The 25,306-nt window shown below is 52.2% G+C and overlaps 6 protein-coding genes across 6 annotated transcripts; 1 reads left to right on the top strand and 5 right to left on the bottom strand.

Annotated features, from left to right (window-relative positions):
- Positions 1 to 66: 66 nt before the first annotated feature.
- On the top strand, positions 67 to 2,343 carry Z518_00611 (uncharacterized protein; the record flags this gene model as incomplete). Its single annotated transcript, XM_013421213.1, has 3 exons — positions 67 to 342; positions 430 to 637; positions 713 to 2,343. 3 exons carry the CDS (start codon positions 67 to 69, stop codon positions 2,341 to 2,343), a joined length of 2,115 nt encoding a protein of 704 aa, XP_013276667.1.
- A 554-nt stretch (positions 2,344 to 2,897) lies between these two features.
- On the bottom strand, positions 2,898 to 4,586 carry Z518_00610 (uncharacterized protein; the record flags this gene model as incomplete). Its single annotated transcript, XM_013421212.1, has 2 exons — positions 2,898 to 4,046; positions 4,095 to 4,586. The coding sequence occupies 2 exons, from the start codon at positions 4,584 to 4,586 to the stop codon at positions 2,898 to 2,900; spliced, it is 1,641 nt and encodes a 546-aa protein (XP_013276666.1).
- Positions 4,587 to 5,492: 906 nt separating this feature from the next.
- Positions 5,493 to 7,178, bottom strand: Z518_00609 (homoserine O-acetyltransferase; the record flags this gene model as incomplete). The annotated part of the gene is made up of 2 exons (XM_013421211.1): positions 5,493 to 6,576; positions 6,637 to 7,178. 2 exons carry the CDS (start codon positions 7,176 to 7,178, stop codon positions 5,493 to 5,495), a joined length of 1,626 nt encoding a protein of 541 aa, XP_013276665.1.
- A 2,659-nt stretch (positions 7,179 to 9,837) lies between these two features.
- Positions 9,838 to 11,588, bottom strand: Z518_00608 (uncharacterized protein; the record flags this gene model as incomplete). The annotated part of the gene is made up of 4 exons (XM_013421210.1): positions 9,838 to 10,662; positions 10,760 to 10,835; positions 10,869 to 11,267; positions 11,326 to 11,588. 4 exons carry the CDS (start codon positions 11,586 to 11,588, stop codon positions 9,838 to 9,840), a joined length of 1,563 nt encoding a protein of 520 aa, XP_013276664.1.
- Positions 11,589 to 12,346: 758 nt separating this feature from the next.
- Z518_00607 (uncharacterized protein) lies at positions 12,347 to 15,345 on the bottom strand (the record flags this gene model as incomplete). Its single annotated transcript, XM_013421209.1, has 2 exons — positions 12,347 to 12,990; positions 13,044 to 15,345. 2 exons carry the CDS (start codon positions 15,343 to 15,345, stop codon positions 12,347 to 12,349), a joined length of 2,946 nt encoding a protein of 981 aa, XP_013276663.1.
- A 607-nt stretch (positions 15,346 to 15,952) lies between these two features.
- Z518_00606 (uncharacterized protein) lies at positions 15,953 to 22,891 on the bottom strand (the record flags this gene model as incomplete). The annotated part of the gene is made up of 1 exon (XM_013421208.1): positions 15,953 to 22,891. The coding sequence occupies one exon, from the start codon at positions 22,889 to 22,891 to the stop codon at positions 15,953 to 15,955; it is 6,939 nt and encodes a 2,312-aa protein (XP_013276662.1).
- Between the last annotated feature and the right edge of the window lie 2,415 nt (positions 22,892 to 25,306).

The following is a 25,306-nucleotide window of genomic DNA, read 5'->3' as shown; positions in this document are numbered from 1 at the left end:
TCTATATCTTTGTTTCCTCTCTTCCACATCCGACCCTTCTGTTCATTCCCATATCTCTCTCCCACCATGGCAGCCGTTGCCCAAGACTTCACTGCGGAGCCCTCGATGGCCAAATCGATCATCAGTCATCCGTTATGCCCGTTGACGGCTTCGGAGATTTCCACGACAGCTGATCTCGTGCGCTCCGTCTGGCCCTCCAACGTCGACCTTCGCTTCAAGGTCATTACTCTCGATGAGCCTGCAAAGAAACAGATGATCCCTTTCCTCGAGGCTGAACACTCGGGATCTCCTCTCCCTGCAATCCCCCGCAAGTCCTTCGTCTCTTACTACATCCGCAACACCGTAAGTCGGTCCTCAGGCCCCCCTCAGGCCGCCCGGAGTCCATTCGGACACGCTGGTCCCGTGATATCTGACCTTGGGCGGAATTAGGACCGTTTTCACGAGGCCGTCGTCAATCTGTCCGCGGGAAAGGTAGAGAGCAATGTTCGCCTCGGACCTAATGTCCATGGAAACGGAGACTACGATGAGATCCTGCAAGTGGAGAAGAACGCCCTCGAGGACGAAGAGGTCAAGGCAGCCATTGCCAAACTACAATTGCCAGCAGGGACGGCGGTTTGTGCGGACCCTTGGATCTACGGTATGTGTCTTCAATGATGTATCTCCATCTCATCTATCCGAGCCGTCACCCCGGAGAGACTGACGAGACTCCAAGGTTCCGACGGCATCAACGACGACGACCGACTCTACCAGGTCTTCCTCTACATGCGGGACCCAGCCAATGCCGGCGAACTCGATTCCAACCACTACGCTTTCCCACTACCCATCTCCCCGGTGATCGAATGCAATCACTACAAAGTCATCCGCATCGACTACCTCCCCACCGGCGCTGACAACACCGTGCACGAGCCCCGACCCTACCAGGCCGTCCCCGCCAACGAATACGTCCACGAATACCAAGAGCTCCGCAAAGACTTGAAGCCTCTGCACGTCCTCCAACCGGAAGGAGCATCCTTCACGTTAAGCCCGGCCGGCGAAACGGGCCATGTTCTCGAATGGCAAAAATGGTCGTTCCGCGTCGGCTACAACCAGCGCGAGGGTATGGTCCTGTACGACGTCCGCTACGACTCTCGCGCTCTCTTCTACCGCCTGTCCCTCTCCGACATGAACATTCCCTACGCCGACCCTCGACACCCCTTCCACAAGAAATCCGCCTACGACCTCGGCGACGCCGGCGCCGGCGCCATGGCCAACAACCTCCAGCTCGGCTGTGACTGTTTGGGCCATATCCAATACCTCTCCGCCGTGATCACCGACGACAAAGGCTCTCCGGTTCCGATCGAAAACTGCGTCTGTATCCACGAGCAAGACGCCGGCATCGGCTGGAAACACACCAACTACCGCACCGGCCGCGCCGCCGTGACTCGCGGCCGCGAACTCGTCCTCCAATCCATCATCACCGTCTCGAACTACGAGTACATCCTTGCCTTCATGTTCAATCAAGCCGGTGAAGTGATCTACGAAGTACGCGCCACCGGGATCCTCTCTACCCAACCCATCGACCACGACCTCGACACCGTCGGCGTCCCCTTCGGCACGGTGGTCCACCCGGGCGTCCTGGCCGCGCATCACCAGCACATCTTCTCTTTGCGCATCGATCCCATGCTCGAAGGCCATGCGAACCGCCTCGTCTACGACGAAGCCCACGCCATGCCCCTGTCCAAGGACTGGAACCCTCACGGCGTCGGCTACACGGTCTCGGAAACCCTGGTGGAGACCGCCTCCGGCCTCGACTTGAACCCGGACACCAATCGTGTGTTCAAGATCCAGAACTCGTCCGTTCGCAACCCGATCAACGGCAAGCCCGTCGCGTACAAGATCCACGCTCCGCCTTTCCAGAAAATGCTCGCACACCCATCGTCTTTCAACTTCAAGCGCGCCGAGTTCGCCGATCACAACATTTACGTCACCACGCATCGAGACCGCGAGTTGTACGCCGGCGGATGGTACACCAATCAATCACGCGGGGGGACGGGTGTGCGCTCTTTTGCCAGCAGGCAAGATAGCGTCGTCGACACGGACATTGTGGTCTGGGTCCAGTTTGGCATTAACCATGTGCCGAGAATTGAGGATTTTCCCGTGATGCCCTGCGAGATTTTGAAAGTGAGTCTCAAGCCGGTGAATTTCTTTACGAAGAATCCCGCGCTCGATGTCCCGCCGAGTGTGCAGAGTTTTAATCAATCCACCCTCGTGAGTGAGGTGCATCGGCAGCCGGCGGTGGAGAGTGTGGTAGGTGGGAAAGCGGCGTGCTGTGACAACGCGAAAGCCGGAAAGGGCAAGTTGTAGCTTGTGTCTCCGTCGTGAGATAGGGCGCGGGATAAGGTGGGCGTTTTTAATGATAGAAGGACGAAAATGTGGATGTGGATGGGGGATGGGCGACCCGGTCTCCTCTTGCCCCGGGTTATTGGATCTGGGATGGGAGTTGAAAATACGTTACACGTTACACGTCACACGACACGACAAACGTCCACTTACCGTACTCTTCATTCATCTCTCGGTAACTAACTTATCGGTGTTTCAGAGACGCCGGAATATTTTAAGTAGGCAGGCTGGCATGCAACAAATATAACTACAGTATCACCGATGTATTTGCCATGGATGGAAATGGGACGAAGCCCTTCCATGAGTTCAAAAATCATGTCACTTGAAAATTCTCTTCACTGAAGCTATCATTTCCTGACCAACGAAGTCGTACGCATACACATACAGATCCACATCCCATATCCATACCCATTACTAACTTTAGTTTTTCATACAGTCGTGCCTTCGAAATGCCCCTTCAGGTAATCTCAACCATGAAACGACAATCTCGCTCATCCCCAAATAGAAATTCACTTTGGCTACAAGAAATTCCCCATGCCGTTATGGTGATGGTTCTGGCTCCGGGGATCAAAACTTTGCGGAGGCGGCATGAAAGGCATCGAGACCCTGTTTTCTCGATTCGAATGTTGACCCAACCGTTCTCGTTGAGGATCGGGATAAGGGACGCCGACGATGCTGCTTTCTTGACCACCGGCCCATGACGTGGACGACGAGTAGGGTGCATTCTGTGAATGCGGAGGTTGATGGTCTGGTGACGTGTATTTGTCGTCGTCACTTGATATTGCTAAGCCAATGTCGCTTGTATCGTCGTACTCATTTCCACCATCGCTCCTGTCACTGGGCATACGTTCAATGGGTGGTCGGGACATGGGTATGCTTTGACTGTTGGCCAGCAAATTGTCGCCTTCTCCACCGTCGACACCAGAGTAGTGCGGAGGTCGAGTGGCTCCGGTGTACGCAGTTGAACCCCCGAGATTCGACAGTTTGGGGTCGTCAGGACCGAATTGTCCGCTTCCTTGGGTGTCCTTTCTCGACAAGTCGTAGCTCGAATCATTATGTCGACGCTTACGATCTCGGACGAGCCATTTCGCTGCCCGACCGGTCGCTTTCAGCATATCCCAGCCGTTGAAGGAGTCGAACACCGCTTTCACACCGCCGAAGCCACCTTGGTACGAAAGTGCAGCACCTTCCTCGCCCGGGACGATCTCGGCCATGTATTCTTTGGACCCAATAGTGTATGGCTTCCAACTGAATGACCAGACATGGAAAACAGCGAAAATGGCCATTTCGATACACAGAAGCAGTGCAGGAATGCCCACTTTGATGTCCGGAGTCTGGACTTTGTCGGTGGGTTTGATCGCCCCGGCACTGGTCAGGAACGAGATGCAAATGGTCTGCCAGAAACTCAGGAAGATAACCAACTTGATGGCCGTGATTTTTAACAGGGGTTTGTGTTGTGAGATGTCGGCGCGGATCTGGACGTAGAATTGAATGAGGCAGTACATCGCGATGGTCACCGCGATGGCTTCAAAGACCATGACCCAGACATGAGAAAACGCGGGATTGAGAGACTCGAGGCAATATCTGTCGAACGCCTGTGTAATGACCGCGACCAAGGTGAAAAACACCCGGATGAAACAGTATTGGAAAATGGAGACCCAGATGACCTAATGGTGATCAGCATGTCCGCAGAATGTTGCGCCCCATGGACTTACATTGAACCAGGTGAGACCGCTTCGGGGGGTTCTCAAGAAGCCCTTCTCCGCGCCTCCAGTGCACGTTTGGAAATATCTCATCGGCCAAATCCATTTCTTCGGGGTGATGGTTCGGAAATAGACTTTTTGTTGGTGCAAATCGGGAGCGATGTAGGCGCAAAGTAGGCTGAAAAAGGATGCAATCGCAAAAGCCTCGTAACAATCTCGAATGACTTCAAAATAGACGCTGTGGTTGTAGTAGTAGTACGATAGGAAGGAGACCGCCGCGTAGACGGGAACCATGAAGAGAATTCGAATGATGTGCTTTTGCTCCCAAGGTTTCAGGTAATGCGTCGCATGCATGAAGATGAGAAAGAAGGAGACGATCACAGCGATGAGACTGAATATGGCCGCGATCACCAATCCAACTTGGTGGAAAGTGTGGCCATCCCATAGAGGCTCTTCGGTAATGATCATATCCTCCTCGGTCGTGTTACATACCGGCCAGCCCATTGGGACAGTTCTGAGAGGAAGTGATTGTTCCCACCTTCTGTGTCCAAGAGACCAACGTATTAATGGATCAGGGACCGTTTCGCATCACTTTGAGGAACGGGTGAAGGTGTGTAAAGTGAGAGTGAGAGGTTCGACGGCGCCAGGCCGTTACAACCGAAACAACGAGGGGGAGCTGGCTGGGGTTGACGAAGTTGATTTGCGCAGGTGCTTTGAGGGATAGAGAGCGAATGGATCAAGACCAGGCGGTAAGAAAGAGGATTGTGAGGATCGAGTACAGAGTCCAGAGCGCGAGGACTTCGTATATACTCACCAGTATGGTCAACGAATGGTACCGGGGTCAACAAAGAGGTTGAGGCAAGCTGCGCCGCAAAAGATGACGGGGGCTAGATAGAGACAAAAAAAAAGAGTAAGAATGGAGAATGCAGCGTGCGCAGGATGCAGAAATGGGGCAAGGCGCGCCAAATTGACCGCGGGTCGGCCATTCCCCAGTAAAGGGCCCTCCCAAAGCCAAATCGAGGCGGCTGAGACCAGCGACTCGCGCATTGGTGTCTGACCATTAAGCGGTCCGTGGCTAGTGTCAAGGTCGACATATCCTCCCATGTACAACCAAGACATTTGTAAGCTCACCCAAGGTTCGTCTTGATCTCCACCAAGATTTCATGGCTAAATGCTTGTCATGCATTTGCCGGTTTCTTGGCCCCAATTTGGGATTTCAGTTCAATCCAAAATCCTCTTCTGTCTTTCCTTTGCCCGGGGTATTATTGTGAATGCGGCCGCTCAGGACCGACGACAATCATACAATCAATATATACACAGCTCGCTTTTTGGCGTTAATCATAGCAATCCCGGTCCAGAGTTGAACTGGTCGAGGATCCACCCGTTGTAATTCCTTTTTTTTGGTTTTCCTCACCAGGCCGTCAAATCCCCGACTTCTGCCTCCCCAAAGGTACTGCTCTTGGTCATTATGCCCACGCCATCTTGAATTTCGCCATCTTGGCCTTCAAGCCCGCCAGTGCCAGGTGCGTTCATAATGTCCGGGAGAAACTCCCGGAAAAAGGCCAACAGATAGCTGTTCACCTGCTCGAACTGCAATAAAAAGGCATCATGTCCTTCCGGGCTATCAATCTTTCCTAATCGACCATTGGGGATGTTTTCAGCGAGTTCCTCTTGCTCGGCGATGGTGAAAAGACCATCGGATTCAATCCCCAGGACCAACGTCGGCTGCTCGATTTGCGACAGAGCTTCCTTCACGGTCGCGGCACGATTCCGAGATACGTCGTGGGTGTCCAGTTTGCGAGTAATGGCGATATAGCAGTTGGCATCAAATCGGGTGACAAACTTGGTGCCCTGATACCGGAGGTAGGATTGGGCGGAGAAATAATGGCGGGTGGGTGTGGACGTGGGCCCCGTAATTACGGGAATTGGAATGGAAAATTCCGTCGTTCCGTTGAACTGAGGGTCGGTGAATGTTGCTGTGGAAGGCGACTCTGATGGTGTCGGTTTTTCAGAGATCATTCCGTTGCTGGAAGCAGGACGCGAATCGCGGGAACCTCTGGCGCGCTTATGTCCATCGTTATGGATCGTCCAGTGTTCATTGTGTACACCGTTGGGAGATTCCCGTGCTCGGTTGGTCGAGGCTTTTTGGGACAAATCAGGAGTACTTCGACCAAAGCGAGCCTCGAAAGAATCTCGACTTCGGTATGTGAGGAGGGCCGACATGCGAGCGGCCCCCAAGCCGGCGGTGGGAGGGTCGTCGAATGGATAGTACCCATCTTCATATTTGGGATCGGAGTAGATGGCTTGACGTTGTGCCTCACCCCAACTGATTCCCCAGGCACTGTGAGTAGCTGATGTGGCTATCGGCGCTATGCTTCGCACATAGTCTTTGCCAAAATAGGCATATTCGAGGCACAGCATCCCTCCCATAGAACCCCCGACCACACATGCGATCTGCCGGACACCGAGATCGTCGAGGACAATCTTGTGAATGCTGTCAACATGGGTCAGCGCTAGCCATTCGATTCTGGTTTCTGGGCCTTTTTTCTCTCACTTCACATCATCTCTTATCGTTGTCAGAGGAAACTCGGGGCCATATCTTCCCAACCCGGGATCCCCGTCCTTATTCGTCACCGGACTGGCACTACCATAGGGACTTCCCAGGCTGTTCAAGCAGACCACGAAGAATCTGGTGACATCAAACGCTTGACCCGGTCCTCCCATCAATGGTCCCCACCAATCTGCAACATCGGCGCTGCCACTGAGGGCATGACATATGACCAAGGCATTGTCTTTATTTTCGGAGAGTTGACCGCGGGTCGTGTAAGCGATCGGGACGTTATGGAGGACGACGCCGGATTCGAGAGTGAAGGAGGGGACAATGACAATCTGCTGTTCGGATACGAGTTTGGCGTAAGGGTTTTCGGGTTGCCCTTTGGCACTCTCTACGGGATTTAGTAGCCGTTCACGGTAGGACTGTGGCAATAAGGAATGTGGTGCTGGGAGACTGGGGGAATGGGTATGAGACACGGGGGGGCACTGACGGAGTCGTTGGGAAAGAGCATTGCTCTCGCCATTGGTATGTGTGGATGCCATGGGGAGATCAGGTCTCAGGCGACCGAATCTGTGTTAATATCTTTCAGTTTTTCTCGCGTTCAGAACGAAAATGCCGGTGGAATGTTCTTTGATTACGGGCACCACCTCTTATGTCAGATCCATTGATGTAGAAGAACTGGTTTCACTTGTCAAGACATATTATGAGTCAAAATAGAACGAGCCTAGACCGAAGGCAGGGAGATCTAATTGTGGATACGAGAAAAGAGTGACAATCGCACAATAAAGCCTGCCACCTGAGGCCTCCTCGGTGGCAGTCCGCAGGGTCAAATCACATCATCGGCAACGAATTGTAAGCCTTCTTTTCCTCGGCTTACCAAGATAAATGGCAACTCACCCGAACACGGTGTGCCCGTACTCTATATGACTAAGCGTTCAGTTTCAGGGGGCCACAGAGCCTGGCATCCTCCCTCGTACGAATGTGAACTCGAGGCGATAGGCTCCACGTCAACGTCAACGACAATAAGCAAATTGATCTTGATGAACCGTCCGGTTCGTTCAGGCCAAAATTCATGCTATCATCACGGCAAACAAGAAATGACCGGCGCTATCTCTGAACGTGACATCCGCAATCTCTCCCTCAAGCCAGTTCTCGAAGTCGGCGTACTCAGGAAGCACATTCACAAACGCTCGGATCCGACTTTGCCAATGATCAAGTCTGAAGCCGGAGAATCCTATGGCACGTAGCCGCTCATATATGAACAATTCACCTGCTACATCAACCCTTACATTGTCCTCGAACATGGCCTAGCTTTCCATAACCGAGGCCAAGGTACGGTCGCAGAGTGATATTCGAGGCGATGTCGTCCAGATCCTCGCCGATCCCTGAAAGAGAGAACTCAGATTCCACTGATGACTGCGAAAGTCGACGAGCTTGCCTGATGACGGACTGCAAGAGACACTTGTAAGCTCGGTCTTGCGCGGCGCGTTGGAGCCTGCTGTCCGCGTAAGAGATAAGTCCCGGTGATGGCGAGGCTGGAATTGGTACCTCTTGTCGCGGGGACGCCTCGAGGTGCAATGGCTCAATACGTACATCTAAATTTGGACAATAGAGTTCCTTCGCAACACTCTGACAGGAAGTACTGAAACCAATCACGAGTCATAAGGTTCACACTCTTGTGTATCAAACAAGTATCAACCTATAGACGTACATTTCAGAAATGACAGGGCACCAATCATCATCTTGCGCCATAACAGTGTAAGAATATGCCTCGTGGAGGCCAACTCTGCCACTGCTTGGAACCTTGTGGCGGACTTTCTCGAGGGATTCTTCACCTTACAATGGTCCACTCCATCTCGCGGACCACGACAAACACCAGTAGTGGCATATTATCAGCGTTACAAGTTACGCCATTCTCAGAACCTGAGGTACATAAATCGTGCTTAGGTTGCTCATTATATTACACTTTTGACTTCAAGTGAGACCGAATGATGCACGAGGATAGATTCTATTGAGATGAGAAGCTGATTGAAAAACGAGACAGAAGTTGGAAGAACTTGCCAAGCATCACGTGAGTGACCCGGCTATTATGAAGCCCAGCCTCGCGAACAAGGTTGTCTGAGAGAATAATGGCTGGCATAAAATGGGTTATAAGCTCCTCCTCTTGGGCGTGGGCATCCTGCCATTGATTCGGAAGTGTGGTGCTGTGCCTCATCGAGCGGAATGAATCCCCCAGACCAAGACAGACGCTCTCTCGCTTCAAACTTGATCGTTTTCCCACGTGACAGACCATGATGCGATGACTACACCTGAAAACTTTCCATCTGCTTCCTCTTACGCTAACGCAATGCTCGTCAAGGCACTCATTGAATGTACTTGTTGACAGCCATCCGTTCCTCTCTTCGATCTTGCATTGTTTGTTGCCAGCCTGATCCTCCCCTGCCATCGTTCTGAATGTCTCGCTCCACCTTGGTGCTCTTCATCCTTAGGCCATCCTAGCCCGGTAGGGGTTTCGGCATGAAAGAATTCGCCGTCTTCAATGCCATTCTGATATTCGTAAAGAGTTCCACCAAGGCGCCGAAGTCTGGAAGCAAAAGCATCTTCTTCTGTGGTAGGCCAGGCATAGATAGCAGCGTTGTCATGTAGGTGGAATCGTTTACCCTGGAATCCGGCCACGGGAATAGTCAGCCTGGGGGAGGAATAATAAGACAAGGGCAGGAATGGAGGGTCAGTACATTATAAAAGGACGAGGTTGAAGCTGTGTGTGCTGGCAAAAAAGGATGTATTGCGATTTGTGGTAGCGCTTGATGTCTCAACCGTCACGCACGAGGCTGCAGATGCTATCGAATGGGGGATGACGACACTGGAAACCCAGGAGAATATGCCGGCGATGATGGCGAGGTTCTTGTGTCCGGCAAACTAGGCATTGCGGTCCGAGAACGACAAGAGAGTGATGGTTGGGGAGCTTTGGAGATGGATTCGTGTACTGAAGGTCGCTGAAATTGAGACTTGGACATCAATGCAAGATGAGCATTTCCGATCCGGTGAGCTGATCAACTGGCGGGCGATGGCCATTGATTTCTGAATTTGGAGGAATGGGTAGTTATCAATTACTGGAGCAACGCCAAGAGCAATATTATCAGTCGGCTCAGAAGCACCTGCAAGCATACCGTGCCAGTGCTTCGGCACCGCCCAATTATATTAAAGCTTCAGCCTGAACCTTGGATGTGTTCGAAGCATTTCTCCGTATTTCAGAAAGAACCAAATCATTGGCGCCATACCCAAGGATATGAACGCTAAAAGGCTGTTGCCCCATCCCAGGCCCAAGGTAGCGTACATTCGGCGGCCGGCCAAGGGTAGAAGCGCCCCCCCCAAACTCCGAAGGACCGTATTGGCCGCCATGGCGCTTGCGGCGTAGATGGTATACGCATCTATAAGGTACGTACCTATCGGCATGAAGACCGCAATCATTCCCGCCCCAAAGAGCGCAGACGCGAAAATCGGCACCATCCAATGCACCTTATATTTCGCCGTCCAGCCATAGAGTAACAGTCCGACCGGAATCAAGATTGCACCAGGCCATAATAGCGGGAGTCGATATTCAGGCTTCATTTCTCCCCCCTTGGCCCACTTTTTCAAGTACTTGTCGGAGAAGGCACCAAAGAGTATCAGGCCTGCGAATTGGCCGATGCCAATACCCAGATAGACGAGGCCCACATTACTTGCGGAAATGCCGTATTGATCGACGAAGACGAATGTGATGGTGGTGAAGACGAGATACAAATAGCCGTATCCGACGGCAATGTACAGGGAGAGGCCGAAGACGATAGGCGAGAGGAAAAGCATTTTCGTGGGCCGAACGATGGAGATGAAAAAGAGTCGGCGGGGCGTTTGTGACGACTGAAAGGCTGAGCGGAGCTTTTCGTTGCCAGTTTCCTTGCGGAGGCGTTTGACTTTTCGTTCGAGAAGGATGGGAGGGTATGTTTCGCGTTGAAAAACAACGGCCACGGCTAGTAGGGCTCCAGTCTGTTCAACAAATTTTATTTTATTTTAGCCCGGTTACTGATGTAGCAGGCGAAGGACGAAAGCACAAGGGATATGGTATGGTATTGTATGGACTTACACATATTGAAACGAGCCAGAAATCCCAGCGCCACCCTGCCGCTTCAGAAAGATATGATCCCACTACCGGGCCGAGACTTCTTGGGTGTCAGTCACTTCGAGTGCTTGACACGTCGAGTAGCACTTGCCTTGGTCCAAATAAGATCGGAAACGTCCATATGGACATGACTTTCCCGCGCTGATCTTGCCTGAAGGTATCTGCAATGGACCCGGAGCCCACGGTCAAGGGACAAGATCCTGCAAGACCGGCCAGGAAACGAAAGACAATCAGCATAGAGAGACTGCTGGATTTGGCGCAAGCGATATTGAACACGAGAAATAAGAGTGTGTTGATATGATAGATCAGTAATCGACCATATAGCTCGCTCAACGGTCCAATGACCAAGGGCCCAAAGCAATATCCAAGCACGTAGACCGAGACAACGAACGAAGCTAGGTCGACGTTGTCGGAGTTGAATTCGTCCATTACCAGAGGCACGCCTGGTGCAAACATGGATGAGCAAAAGGGTCTGCAACAGACAGTCAGTATGTCGATAACTCCGGTTGACGTCCAGGAAGGGCACCAACGTCAGAAAAGTAATGGCTGAAAGAAAGAGGATATTGGACCATTTCTTTCGCACCGGCCAATTCAGTGGATTCTCAGGGTCGTCTGGGCCATTCCAATTAACGACATTCGGGTCGCGGGACTGCGGGACCGTCACGGTGACATTGGCATTGGCATCTTCATTCTCGTGCCTGGGAAGCGCCTTTTCGAGGTCTACTTCCCGTTCCATCGGAGAGTTGTTACTAGGGGACTCTAGGCTGGAGCGCTGGCTGGAATCCGGCTCCATGTTGGTACAATTGCGTGTTGTGAGAGAATCTGACCGACGGTCTATAGACGACGTGCAAATCAAGGCGTGGCTTTTCGTATGGCGATGGCCATCACGGCTCTAGACAAAGATATGAACATGGTAAAAGCCATTTTGGAAAGGAGAGTGGCGGTAGGCCGCATATATTGTATGTGAATCAACCTGCCGATTGCGGGCTGGCGGCAGGCAAAAGAATGGTTGATCCATCCAGGAGGAAGAAGGAGGGACCTTTCCACTAGCCGTCGAGGACTGGGCCAGCAGCAGTAGTCCGTGGGAAATTTTTTGGGTTCTTTTCCCGCTTAATCGGCACAAGTAAGTGATGTTCGTAGTAATTATGTGGAGAGCTTCGAGAGCTCACACCGCTTCGGAGATAAATTCTTGCGGAATAGTTCCTTTCAGGCCCGCAGGCTAAACTCCGAGTGGATAATAAAGTCAGACTGCAGTGGGTGCTACCCGTTACATTGCAGTTGGCTGGACTATGGGTACCTATTCGAGACCGACAGTATCTTTCGCAGCGTCTTCCACCACCTACCAGCAGGACATACCCGGACCAACTTCTCAGCCTCGCCCAAAAAGGGGGGGGGGGGTTTGAGGAAATTTACAAACCCGACATGACAACTTTTCTACATATGGATTTGTCTTCTTCATTCGACACATTCCATCATCTATTTTCACTCTGCCCCTCCGGAATAATCTCATATCATACTTCGTCACAAGGTACGGTTTTTTTCTTTCCGATATCATGTCCAGTAAGGCGCCTTTAGCCCCGTCAAACTATTCAAAATACTCTCATGATCTCCTGTGTCGTCCTTCTTTCTCTGCCCACTTAGCTCCATCTGAATGGCTCGGTGAACATGAACAAGCCAATCAACATAACTCTGAGCCTCATTGTTGCGATCTTCAACAAGCATCCGGGCATATTCAAACTCCGACCCGTCAAGTCCTTGTCGAGCCAGTGTGAACGTAGCAGCCTTGCTCCCTCGCGCCGTCGATATGTACTGCAATAAATTGCGGACTTGTGCGTTGAGATGCGTTTCTAGCACGGGAAGTTGGTTCATCATTGGGTCGAGGTCTTGAAGACTGGTTTTGCCTTCGCCAAAGAGATCCTCCAGGAGATTCGGGGATACTTGTGCGTGAAGCCAGATGAGGACGATTTGTCCGTTGTCAACCAAATACACTCCACCTTCCTCCACACGCGCAAAGGAGGCTCGGAGGGTCGAAGGAACAACCAATTGCATCGTCTCCGAGCTGGCGAAACAATCCTCGGGGTTCAAATTATGGAGGGCGTAGATCCGGGGATAGAGGTACAACGCCGTCTCAGTTACCCCGGATGACCTCATGAACCGAGCCGAATGCACCCGACGGTCTGTAGGCTCGACACCACCTGTGTGACGAGTTAGCGACGCGGTTCCGTAACGAAAGCAATACCACACACACCTTTGAAGGCTCGACTCTTGATCAGACCCAACGTGTACATGGCCAACTCTTTAAGATGCTCCGGAAGGACAAGCTGCCCAGGTGGATGTGACCCGGAGAAATTCTTCCGATATCCCGCCAGGATGTCGATGGTTCTTTCCGTGATACTGGCGCGGATGTCTTTCAAAGACTTTTCGGAAACTTTGATTGACGCTTCTTTGGCGAGAATATTCACGACCGCGTCTTGGTCAACCGTCCGCATCGTCTCGGTCGCGCCTTCATGAACTCCTGCGACCACATTGATGCATCTCACCCTTCGCTGACCGGTGGCAGAAGTGTAGAGAAGCGCGGCTTGGAAGTGAGCGTCCAACTTGGCATCCAATTTGCCGTCGTACGAGAAGGTCACCCCAATAGCTTTATCGGCATCAATCGTCCCGATCTCCAGATCGGCTCCAAACGAATGCTGGAGGAATGAACCATAGTACGAGGAGACCTGCAGGCCGTTGGAGCAGCGCACTTTCATCAACGCCTGGAATCCGGTCTCGCGGCGCAATGAATGGCTGATTTCGGTCTGCAGCTTGAGAGAATCGCGAGGCGTGACAAAATTGGGATAAAAGAACATCTCCCCCCCGGTCAAGCGGGACATGTGACCAATGGTCGCGACATCCATGTACCCACCTCCCGCGGCCGCCAGAAAGAAGTCCACTCCAATACCGGCAGTGACCATGGCAGAAGCCGTCTTCTTCCAGCCTGGGTGTTCCGTGGTGAATAATCGTCTTTCCGCATCCGTGTCCCGGCCTCTGCCGTCATCTCGCAGATGTAATCGTCCGGGTCCCCATGTTGGTAAAGTTGACAACGAACAAATAATCTTGCCCCCCGTCGCCGTCATGGCAGCTAACGCCGCGTTGAGGGCAGGTAGCAAAGCAGGTTCTGGATTTTTAATGGTCGAAAACATGGTTGGGATAGCCTTGAGCAGCGAGGTAATGACATCCTTGGACGCCTCAGGGTCCACGAAAAGCCCTTCGGCCAGAGGCACAAAAGGGTCCTCAAGATCTGTCATTACCATCATTTGCGCCGTGGTCAGCCCTGCTGTGAGATTGTAAAACTGGACTTCCTTATCGTATGTGACAATGCCGATTTTGGTCCCAGCAGGAAGCGTCCCCATGTCCGGGTCCGCTTCTTGTGGAACGTCTCTCTCATGACGGTAAAGCGCATCCAAAATTCCCTGACATACCGCTGTCAGAAAGCCCCGATTGATGGCCTCTTGTGTGATGTCGACGAGGAAGAGCCATCGCAGAGGTGCCGGCTCCTTGGTATAGTATTCTCGAGGAACAACGTACTCGACCGTTCCCATCATGAGTTCTGGTCGCTGCAAGCGATCGACCCTCACACCGGCAGGATCTGTAGGAGCAAAATACTCGGGAGCGACATCGTTGGGGAAGCTGCACATATTGCATACCATCTTATTTCCGCCAGATCTAAACGTCATGAACGGGTTGATGTATGTTCTGCATCGCCGACATCGAGGTGGCCCGGCTTCACCAAAGTCAAGTACCGGTATAGGCTGCTCGCCTTCTTGGAGCGGGGCGAACGGTTGCAAGACAAGGCCAAGAGGAAGCCCCGTCGACCCAAGAGCCTCAGCCGTCGAGGGAATATTGTTGACTGTCAGCCGCGCATACTTCGGAGAAGAATTTCCCTGGTCGTGAGCAGTGAAAGGGATGGCGGCGGGAGGAGGCAGATGTTTCTCCATCGTAGGGTACACATTGACCTGGTAGTATTGAGTGGCCAGGTCCCTTGATCTCGCTACGCTGGGAATCTGCTCTGGATCCACGCGGCCATGGGTAGTAACGGCCTCCTCTCCCATCCGCAGTTTGTCTGACGGATTGACAAACGCAGTTTGAGCAGGTCGACTAGGCGCGCCGTCCGGAGCGGCTTGAGGGGCGGCATTGAGTAACTGAGGCCCTCCAAAAGCTCCGGATTGAGCAACATCGCCCATTGAAGCGGCACCCGGCGCTGACCCAATGTCATGGTATGCATGCCTCTCTTTCTTTCTATGAGATCGTGCAGGAGCGGCCGACATGTTCAGTCCTCCCATTTGTGCGGCAAGGTCATTTCCGGCATCTGGTTGTTGAGGTATCTGCGCAGAGCCTTGTCCTGCGTAGGGCAATTGCCGTGAGTTCGCATAGACTGGCCGACTATTGGAGTTGGCACCATATTGCTGGTATCCCGGTTGCGGCGCTCGAGGATCATTGAATCTCGGGTCTTGGTTCATTTGATATGGCTGGCCGGCGCCGCTACCAGACGGGGCGCCGTAGCTGGCCATGTTGTACGAAGGAGCATGCGAGAATTAATTAGGGGATCGACGGCCTGCGCTTCATAGTGATGCTGAGAACGGACGGGTGGTTTCGGAGTATTGGTCTGTTCGTAGCCGCTCCTCAGAAGTGGCAAGAGGGCGATGTCTGATATGAGATCGTATGTTCACAACGAGAGGGGGGACAAGTGTCCTCAAGCAGTAGTACAGGACTAAGAATTGAATTTCGTGGTCTCCATTTTGGATGAAAAGTGTCAATTTTCTGGGAAAAAAAATTACAGCGTCTGACACGGCGTTATAATCCTCAGAAGTAACCAGGAGACTCCGTTTTATCCGGTCTGACACATCTAGTTTCGCCTTGGCATTGGCATCCCCCTGCTCCACTCCCGCTGAGTCTGATGGCACGCAAGTGTGATCTAGGAATCAATTCCAGCTTCCAAGGATGATGCTGTTTTGGCAAACTCCGGTCGTTACTAAAACATTTGATTTAGAAAGTACCTAAACAGCCGGACCCTGGGGATTTTTGAGATCACCGTACACATCTCCCCTTCCTCGCTGTGGCGGCCTTGGTAGCTTCAGTAAACATTCACATCTCACATCCAACAAGTCAGGATCTTCATCATGGCCCACGTCTGATTCGTTTGCTTTCACTGGCAGCCCGTGAACCTCCTCTCGCGCCGCTACCACTTCCAGGTCCCGGTCCTCCGTACGGCGTACCCTCATCTCCTCTGCCATGTTTTCTCGATGACTGTTGATCTTCCCCCGAAGGACCAGTCCTTGAATATCCTCCTCTCCTCTCTTCCCCTTCATGCGGGTGATTCTCCCATCGGCTTGATCTCTCGTCTCGTTTTGAAAGATCTCCGGCTCCGTGTCTGTCATCTTTCACATCCCGATTGTCTCGTTCGCTTCGTTGATCTCTATCCCCTCTGATATCGTCATGGCGACTAGAATGGCGAGATGATCTCCTCTCAGGTCCACGGTCTTCACTGAGTTCATTTCTTCGATCCCTACCATTATCGTGCCGTGATGAAGGTGGTCTCGTCGCCACAGGGACCTCGTTTGGATTCGAAGACGCAAAAAGATCATGCGTCGGTGGGTAGCCATTGGAAATCGGACCGTGGCTTGACGGAGGACCCCCCGAAGGAGGTGGAGGTGGAGGTGGCGCCATGTGCGAGCCAAAGGTTCCACTATTTTGCCTCATACCTCCTCGTCCTCGGATTGAAGTGCCCGCTTGAGCTAGCGTATTGTTGACCGCGGTGAGTGGATGGCGATTGTTCCGTCCGCCACGCGCCCCCATATCCCCCGCATGCGGGCCAGAAGGAGGACCTCTAGTGGTAGGCGAAGGTCCAGACGGAGCACCGGGAGGTGCATTGCCTCTCGGTCCCGCTGGAGGATGACTCTGCTGCGGAGGTTGTGAGGGCGGATTTGATCGGGATGAATCAGTTCCTGCAGGATCGATTTGGTTAAGGCGAGATGGATGAATACCAGTGGAATCTGCAGGAGTACTGCTGGGTGCAGATGATGCTTCATTATACGAATTGGTTCGTCCGTGACGTCTTGAAGGTCCGGTTGGCGTTGGTCGTTCAGCGTAGGACGTTGAAGAGACCTGTGTATTGAGCAGAGGTGCCCTCATCTTTGGTCCACCTCCTGACGAGGGTCTGTTCCGAGGTGCCGAGAGAGTATCCGAGTCTTGAGCGCGATCAGAATTTTGTGAGGTCGATGGCCGCTGCGAGCCTTCCTGCTCAAGGCGACCATGTTGCATGTCAATTGGTGGCCCGTGTCTGGATTCTCTCTTGAAGCTTCCGGGACCACTAGAGCGAGGACCTTGAGGTCCCAAAGAAGACTCCATCGTGGAAGACATGTAAGGGGCTTGTCGTGATGAGGGCGCTTCTGACCGAGGACCCAGGTGGCCTCGATCGTCGGCGTCGCGGCGTGGATACGGCCTCCTGTCGTCTTCTCGACTTGGAGACGGAGGACGAGAGGACCGAGTGAGTTTTTCTTGCCCTTGACTCCTTCCTGATGGACTTGGTCGTTGTTCTCCACTGTTTTCTATCAGAGCAGCACGTGCTGGGTTGACTGCCGGAGTGGGCGGCTGAGATGGGATATCCTTCTGAGGAGAAGGCTGAGCTTCTGTTGGTGCTGGATCTGCAGACGGCGGAGGACGCGTCCTCGGAGGTGGTTCGCGACCATCTCGCTCCCTTTCCGCCGGATGAGGTGGGCGAATGGGGACTCGTTCTCTATCTTGCTGCCGTGGTCGATCATAGAGAGCAGGTCTGTCATGCGATTCGCGACCGTATCCTCGCTCCTCTCGACTACCATGAGGTGGAACTTCGGGTCGGTCATATCGCCGAGAATGTCGATCATAGTCATCAAAAGAAGGCTCTGGCCCACGATAACCCGATCGTATATCACGAGCATGGCTTGATCGGCTGTCAGGTCCCGGTCTTGAGGTGTCGACCGGTGGTCGTGTTGAGAGACGTAGACTATCCCTATGTCCGTTGCGACCATCGGGCGCTTCTGGGCGACTGGGAAGACTTGGTGGTAGTGGGCGTGACGGAGGGGGGGAAATCCGTCTGGGAAGGTTCTGTGGCTTGACAGGCTCTGGTCGAAGAGGTCGGGCATCTCGTTTCGTGGATGCAGGAGTCTCTGTGGCGTGTCGGGAGGGTGTCGAAGCGCCATTAGAAGTCACTGGCCTTGACATGGTTCTAGACGCTGGTCTAGGAGGTTCGGATGCTAGTTGAGGCTTCACAACTTTGCTTGGATCCTCCCTCTCCTTTTCGGTGTTCGGCTTGGCTTCTGGTTTTGACGGTGCATCCGTCATGACAGCATCCTTCACTTCGCCATCCTCGTCGTTCTTGAGACCCAATGCAGCGTCAGAATCCTCCTTGGTCTTTGAGGCATCAACCTGGGGTTGAGATGCGTTTTGCTCAGGCTCCCCGTTCTTGTCGTGTCCTTGCCTAAAGGCTTGTGGTACCATCCATATCTTCTCTCTCCGGTGCAAGGCACCAAGTAAGGCCTGAGAAGAAACCTTGAGGTCTTCTTTGTCGGATTCGCGTAGCTTGTCGACAGCTTTTTGGAGCCCTGTTCCGTGGTAATTGACTGTGGGGTAGACGGTCGAGATGGAGCGTAGAACGGAAATCGCATTTCGGACGTGCATGTACTCTGGAGAGGTAAGACATTTCTGGAGGGCGGTGTATAAGTGACCATGCCACTTGAAGAGGACCCTTCGGAAGCTCTCGAAATCCAGTAAAGAAACAACTTTCCCGCCTTCGACCTTCATCGCAAAACCGGGGAGACTTTTCTTGCTGCCCCACGCCTCCCGTTCATAAGTCGCCCTTGAGCTGTGCCAGCGACTGAGATCCTTCAAGACCTCATTGAGAAACCGGCCGAAATTGTCGGCTTCTTTAGATGTGCACATGAAAACTAGTGAAACAAGTCGGGATGGCCTGAAAAGCAAGTCGTAAAATCCGAGTGTTCTGAAATTTGGTGTGCCAGCCCCATGCAGGAACTTGACAAACTTGAAGCAGAAGTAGGCATCCAACGGTGAGGACAGGACCCGTGGCAGGAAGCAGTGTTCCATCAGCGCGGTGTTGAGTTGTTTGTCCATTCTAGCCTTTCCGAGAAACCATTGATCCTTTTCGCGTTGAAGTCGAGCCTTGCTCTCGGCAAATGCTTTCAGATGTTGTTTATTTTCTGCGAGCAATTTGTCGACGAGCTCCGTAATCTCTTTCTTGGCCAGTTCCTTCTTTTTAGTTCCAGATACGCTGACATCGGTGCGATCCGCCGTGATGGAGGCAATCTTCTTGTGCTGCCGGGACAATTCATCTTCATATGATTTGCCCGGGATGGTGATGTCGTATAATGATAATTGCCAGAACGTCGCATAGAAGCCGGTGCCGATGGTTTCAACCACTTCTTTGGGCAAGAATGGTTGAATCGCATTCATCACTTCTTTCATCACAGGATGCCAACAATCATCAGATGGATTTTCAGGCAGGCCAGGGGTCTTGCTGCTTGACTCCAGATCAAAACTTGGGCCCATCGATTCGCTTTCAGCTGGTGAATCGTTCGCGACGTTCTCGGTTTCGACGGCCTCACCGTCCTCTTCTGAGCCACCGTTGAGCTGATCAGACATTTCCACATCACCGTTAATGTCTTTGTTCTCGCCATTGTCATCTCCACGCTGGTCTTTAGCATGTTCCTTGTCATACTCAAGCATTTGTTTGGAAATAAGAGGTCGGCTGATCCAGAACGCGATTTCGGGGCGAATTTCATAGTCGACGAGAAGGCTGACCACGTCGGGAATAGTTGCTCGAAAATCTTCGGGGGAGAGATTGGTTCGTAGAAGGTCAAGGTATTGGACCATGACGCGATGAACCTCGTCATAGGTGTTGCCAATAGCTTTCAGAGGCACGTCGCCCCCTTCAAACACACATGCTTGTCTCTGTTGAGCCATCGCGATCAAAAATTTGGCGGCCAAGCCGGTATCTTGTAGTGACTTCATCAATCTTTCCGATGTCTTCTTCGAATCATGCCGCCGATCGAGGAGTTGGAGAATAGTTTGAGATTGCAATAATGGTCCGCCTCCCATAGCTTGGAGTTGGGCGTCATTATAACTCGTGTCTGTCGCAATTCCTCCCATTGAAACCACAATTTGCTCCAGCATTTTGAGATCTGTCGTGTTTCCATGCTCAAGTTGCTCCACGACATATTGCAAGATTGGGCCAGGCCTCATCATGCCATATCGCTTGTAGATCTTCCCGGCAAATTGAGCCAGGGCGGAAAGCCACCGGCTTGTGAAGATACCGCCTTCTTGAGTCCGACTTCTTCCAGCTTTTGCCATCGAGCTAACAATCGCCCAGGTAAGAATGTCATAACCCAGATCCGTGAAATAGCGTGCGCCCTCGACGAAAACTTCTGCAATGCTGTCGTACACCTCGATCTGGGTAAGCGCCGTCGTGATGACAATATGAGGATTGGCAAAGGCAATTTTCGCCAGTGCTCGAGCCATTGGTCGCACATTGGTATTGGAAATGCGTTTCAGGATGTCTTTTGTCTCGGCTCTTGCTTGGTCAAATGCTGTTTTGATGTCTGGGTTACGAGATGTTCTTCCTGATGACCATTCCAAATACATCAAATATCGAACGCTGACGGGGAACGTGCTGATCAGTTCGAATACCTCATTGACCACGCCAGCATTGGACTTTGTCAAGCTTAACGATGGGAGCAGAATCCGTCTGCTCAGCTGTAACCAGCGTGATCGATTGGGCTCACTCCTGTCGCCTTGCAAGCTGTGCTTCCCAATTCGTGCAAATTTGAGAAGTAGAGCAGGGTCTTGGCCAATTTTCACCCCGACCAGAGGCAGAAGAGTTTCACACAATGTGAATACATCTTCCACGGTCTGACAGACGGGAATATTGTCGCTCCAATCGTCCCAATAAAACCGATAGTCTGTGCCGTCAGAACTATCATTCTTATCAAGCATCGGCCATCGAAGGACTCTTCTTTCCGGGGAGTCAACTACTTTGACCTGCCCTTTTTGAAGACCAGGAATATCGGTTTCATAACTCGGCTTCTGGTCGCGAAGGCTTGGACGGTCCTGTAGCGGCTGCACCTCGCCGTATACCTTGCTCAGACAATGATGAAGGATCCGGTGAAGATATTCCGGAAGATCGGGAAATAGGTCTACCAGCCAAGGGAATCGGCCCAGGATGAAGAGTGCTTCCGGGAGTGCGCCGATTGACAGGAGGCTTTTCAACAAGAGGACTTTCTGGTCGGATGGTTCAGTCGAGTCCTTCGCTGGAGGCTTCTCAGCTTCTGGTTCTTTGGAAGGAGTACTGGCACGAGTCGTCGACTCTTTCAAACGAGGCGGAATCGGTAATGTATCGTCAGCCAGTGCTCCAGCCATTAAGAGAGCATTCTTTGCTCCTGCACCAGGCCGGCCAGCTCGATCTCTCTCTGCCTTCTCCTTTATCTTTTGGTGCTTCAATTCCTCCATCGCCTCGTCCGTCCTCCAGATATGCGGATAGAGATCCTTCAAGGAGATGAAGCCGATCTTGATCAGTAGCGCAGAAAGGTAAATGAGGTTGTCTGGCAATACGTCTGTCTCGTCTCGTGCCGGGGATGAGGAATAGAATCGTAGTTTGAAGCCCAATAGCTGTGCCGCGTCACGATTTCCTGGAGGAGGTAAAGTCCCCGTCTCTCGCACCCACTGTACGAGCATTTCGTCTCCGGAGGAAGACACTCGATCAATCTGCTCTGGAGAGATCTGCGATCGTCCAAGATAGTAGAAGGCTTGCAGACCCTGTTCCCGAGCTTGAGGCCAAAATGCTTCGTCCCGGATCTTGGTCTCCGTTGCGACGAACAGTTTCTGCTCCTCCGTACTTTGCCAATCGGGAGAATTTGGGAGAGCCCATAACGGCAGCCCGGTCAGGGCGGAGTTCTTTCTTGCCAGGCCTGACGCTCGTGGCCACCAGGGACTGGCACGGAGAAATTTGACGAAGAATCGACATTGCTTCACAAGGACGGCACCAAAAACATCGAGAACAACATCTAGACTTCGGCCGACGTCCAGATCAAAGGCGCCAATCATAGCCTTGACCTTCTCGACCGTGTCTTCGATCACTTCTCCGGTTGGAAGTTCGTTACCGCTAGTCGTGAATAATTCGGTTATCAACTTTGCAAAGCCTTCGGATTCTTCTCGCATCAAATTGAAATTGGCTTGTCGATACAACAAATTTGTCTGTTTCCTGATGCCCATACGATTGAATGTGTTTCGGATCAAATCTAGCTTTTCGAGCAAAGGTGCATCAAGTTCAAGGCGCAGAAGTTCGTGAGATATACCTGTTGCGAAGATAAACGCAGAGAGGCGGTCGACGGGAATAGCGGGATTGCTCTCAAAGGTGATCGATATGGAGTCTAGGAGGGCAGCCTGCGAGACTGTAGGTGTGGGCGTTGAGTGAGGTTGACCGTCGGAAACCTCGCGTTCGAGGATTTGCTTGACCAGTTCTGCGGCATCAGACGGACTAAGCCTCCCAAATATGACAGATTGTACCAGCTCCTGCATTATTGTTGTTAATCTACTTCCGTCCTCCTCGTTCTCTCCATCTTGACTTTGGCGTAAGACCTCTTCCATCGCTCCAGTCTGCCATGAGTCACAGGCCTCGCTGGTAATGTACGTGTAGTTGTATGGCTGCAGATCCGGAGGAGGATTCGTGAAGATGGGAGTCGAGGACGCTGGTGTCTGATTTGCTGCCATGATCTCGTTCGTATTGCTCTGCTCAAGATTGGCAGGTGTCTTCACAGATGAAGGACCGGTCTCGCCAGGACTGCTGACAGGGCTGGACACGATGTTACCACCTCGGCCTCCTCTGCTGGACCGTCTTCCACCTCTACCGCGTAGCTGGGGGTAATCACGGTCATTGCCTGGTGATGGAAACTGGCCTTGTTGGGCGAGGCTCAGATTTCCGGGTCGATGCGGCGAGGCACGGGAATATTGCTGATCGTCGGAGTATGTCCGATCCCCTCGCTTCCTCTTACCTCCGCCTGGAGGTGGCATTACTCCGAGTCGTCACGAATCGCGACCTCGGTGAGGGAGTGGATGAAATCGTCGCCACGCGGATCATGGGGTAGGCTAGGACATTCGAGTCGGCGGGAAGAAAGGTAATTGACGAATTCGGGATTTCGAAATCAGAGATTCGATTTGTGGCTATGCGTAATAATAGCGAGCTATTAGACCGCGTTCAGATGAAGAATGGGTGTTGAATATGGTGTTGGCGACGTTTTTCGTCTGCACTTGTAAAAAGGATACTCTGCAACACAGAAAGAAGTCTGCGAGCAACGCCTGCAGCGCTAGTATCGATAAAGCGGGAACGCAAATCTTGGCAGCGGCTTCAAGGCACCGCACTCGACCGCGCCGCTTTAAAAGCCCTTCTCTTTCGCCCCTCCTTTTTACTCTCCTTTCCCACTCTTCTTCACTATTGCGGAGAAAGTAAATGGGACAACACTTCGTTCAATCATACATGAAAGTTTATCTGTTTTCAAGAGCACGTAATTCCGGTCCGACGGCAGCGTCGCACCACATAAACCGACGGATCACGTTCAGATACGCTTGAAAGGTCGCTATTCCAGCAGCTTGGAGCCCCTGAAAGGAGAGCTACGAACTGACTTGGAAGGTTGTCAAACAGAGTCGTAGAACAGGCCGCCACAGTGAGAATCCAGATGAGAAAAATATTTGACCTCTCCCGCCTAGGGAGTCGGTCCTGAGTTCCTAGCATCAACTCCAACTTGGTCCCGTAAAGCATGCCATTCCGCGGCTCAAAGTCCCATTTGGCCTGAAGATTGCACAGGTACAAAACGCTTGCCAGTCGAAGACATCCCCTTTGACGCAGGTGAAGTTCGTCGCGTAAGGATGCTCGAGCAATGGAGAGACAATCGTACCAAATGGGAGAGACACGGAAGACTGGAAATAATACATCATTGAAGAGATCTCGTGTCGAAGATTCTCCTTCCATGATTTGATTTAGCTGGCTCAGCTGTCGACTGACATAATTGACGGCTACACTTCCTTCAACACCTTGGAAAGTTTCATCTATGGACAGCCCAGCCAGGTCAATCATTGCAACGCCAAGTTTGCTTCGCGGTGCAAGAATCTGATATGGTGGGCGAAATTGGGGGATGGCATCTTGACGAAACCGCCCGTTGACTTCTACCCTGAATGGGTGTCAGCTAATCTTGATCGAATGATGTTCAGTCTAAGAGATATCGAGGAATCCAAAGTGTCTTCTCGCCCTCTATGGAGGAGTATCTGCGAAAGGCCTTCCATGTAGATCTGAAAGATCCGAGGTTTGTTGATCAAGTTCTGGAGTCTGTCAGGTCCAGATTTTCCACCGTCGGTCAAGGCCAGTTCTTACCACGTAGGCAGCGGATGCCAGGACAGTAGTGACAACTTCATTACTTGTACCAGTAGCCAGGCTGTTTAATCTTTGCTGCAGAGATTGTGTGGTGATCATCGAATACTTAGCGTCTTCTCCAGTGTCATCTTCACATCGCAGCCAATGAACCAAATGCCACGCAGATGCGGAAGCATTTGAGAAAGCGCGATAGTCTCTCGAACGAGATCAATGGACCCGATTTTAATCATGGTCCGAAATTTCGCACAGGTACCATCGTACACTAATTCGTGAATTGGATACACCTATGCCGGGCCGCCAGAGCCGGTGCGCTCGACGGCCGCCCTCCAACCCAAAGGTCCCAAATGGATCCGATCGATTCGCGGACAGCAGTGTGGAAGGGCCAATCACCGAATGATTGGTCGGAGGAGGCTTGTTGTGAATTGATCCACCACGCAGAGGAGTCGCGTCGAGCTCCACGCTTGTTCGACGAAGTCGATAAGTATTTCTTCGACGGTAATTGGTCTGTGCAATACTGTGGACACACCTTTCGTGTTTCTCCACTGGATCGTGGTTCTGCCAGAGATGGCGATGAATTCGAACTGCTGCTTGGAAGACGAACTCTGTGTGGGTTGGGCTTTCGGGTGGTTCATCGGCCATTTCCCGGATCCCGCCAAATCATGTTCGCCAGAAAGCTGGCAGCTGCCAGGTTGCTTGTAGAATAGAATACACGAGCCGTGACTCGCTTACTGCGGGCGGAATTGCGATGCTTGAAAGCATTACAAAAGCTTGTCAAACCGACGCGCGGAGCATATGACTAACCGTGCATAGTGTCTGTGTGAGAAGTGTTTTTTGGCGAGGGCCAGGAGAAGTCAACTCGCTGCATATGGCCGCTGAAGCAGCAACGCAATTGAGAAGTTTATGCTGACAACGAGTCGCCAGGACCCATATACCGGATAACACTACGTGGGAGTTAGTATACACCAGCATACAATGCAAGTGCAACCCGTCTCTGCCTTCGGAGTTGGACATCCGTGACGTCTTTGAGAAACATTCTTCAATACTCGAAACTTGACCATGGT

Source organism: Rhinocladiella mackenziei (assembly GCF_000835555.1).
Source record: "Rhinocladiella mackenziei CBS 650.93 unplaced genomic scaffold supercont1.1, whole genome shotgun sequence".
Taxonomy (NCBI): domain Eukaryota; kingdom Fungi; phylum Ascomycota; class Eurotiomycetes; order Chaetothyriales; family Herpotrichiellaceae; genus Rhinocladiella; species Rhinocladiella mackenziei.
The sequence above is the reverse complement of the archived record's forward strand: the minus strand, read 5'-3'. Positions and strand labels throughout refer to the sequence as shown.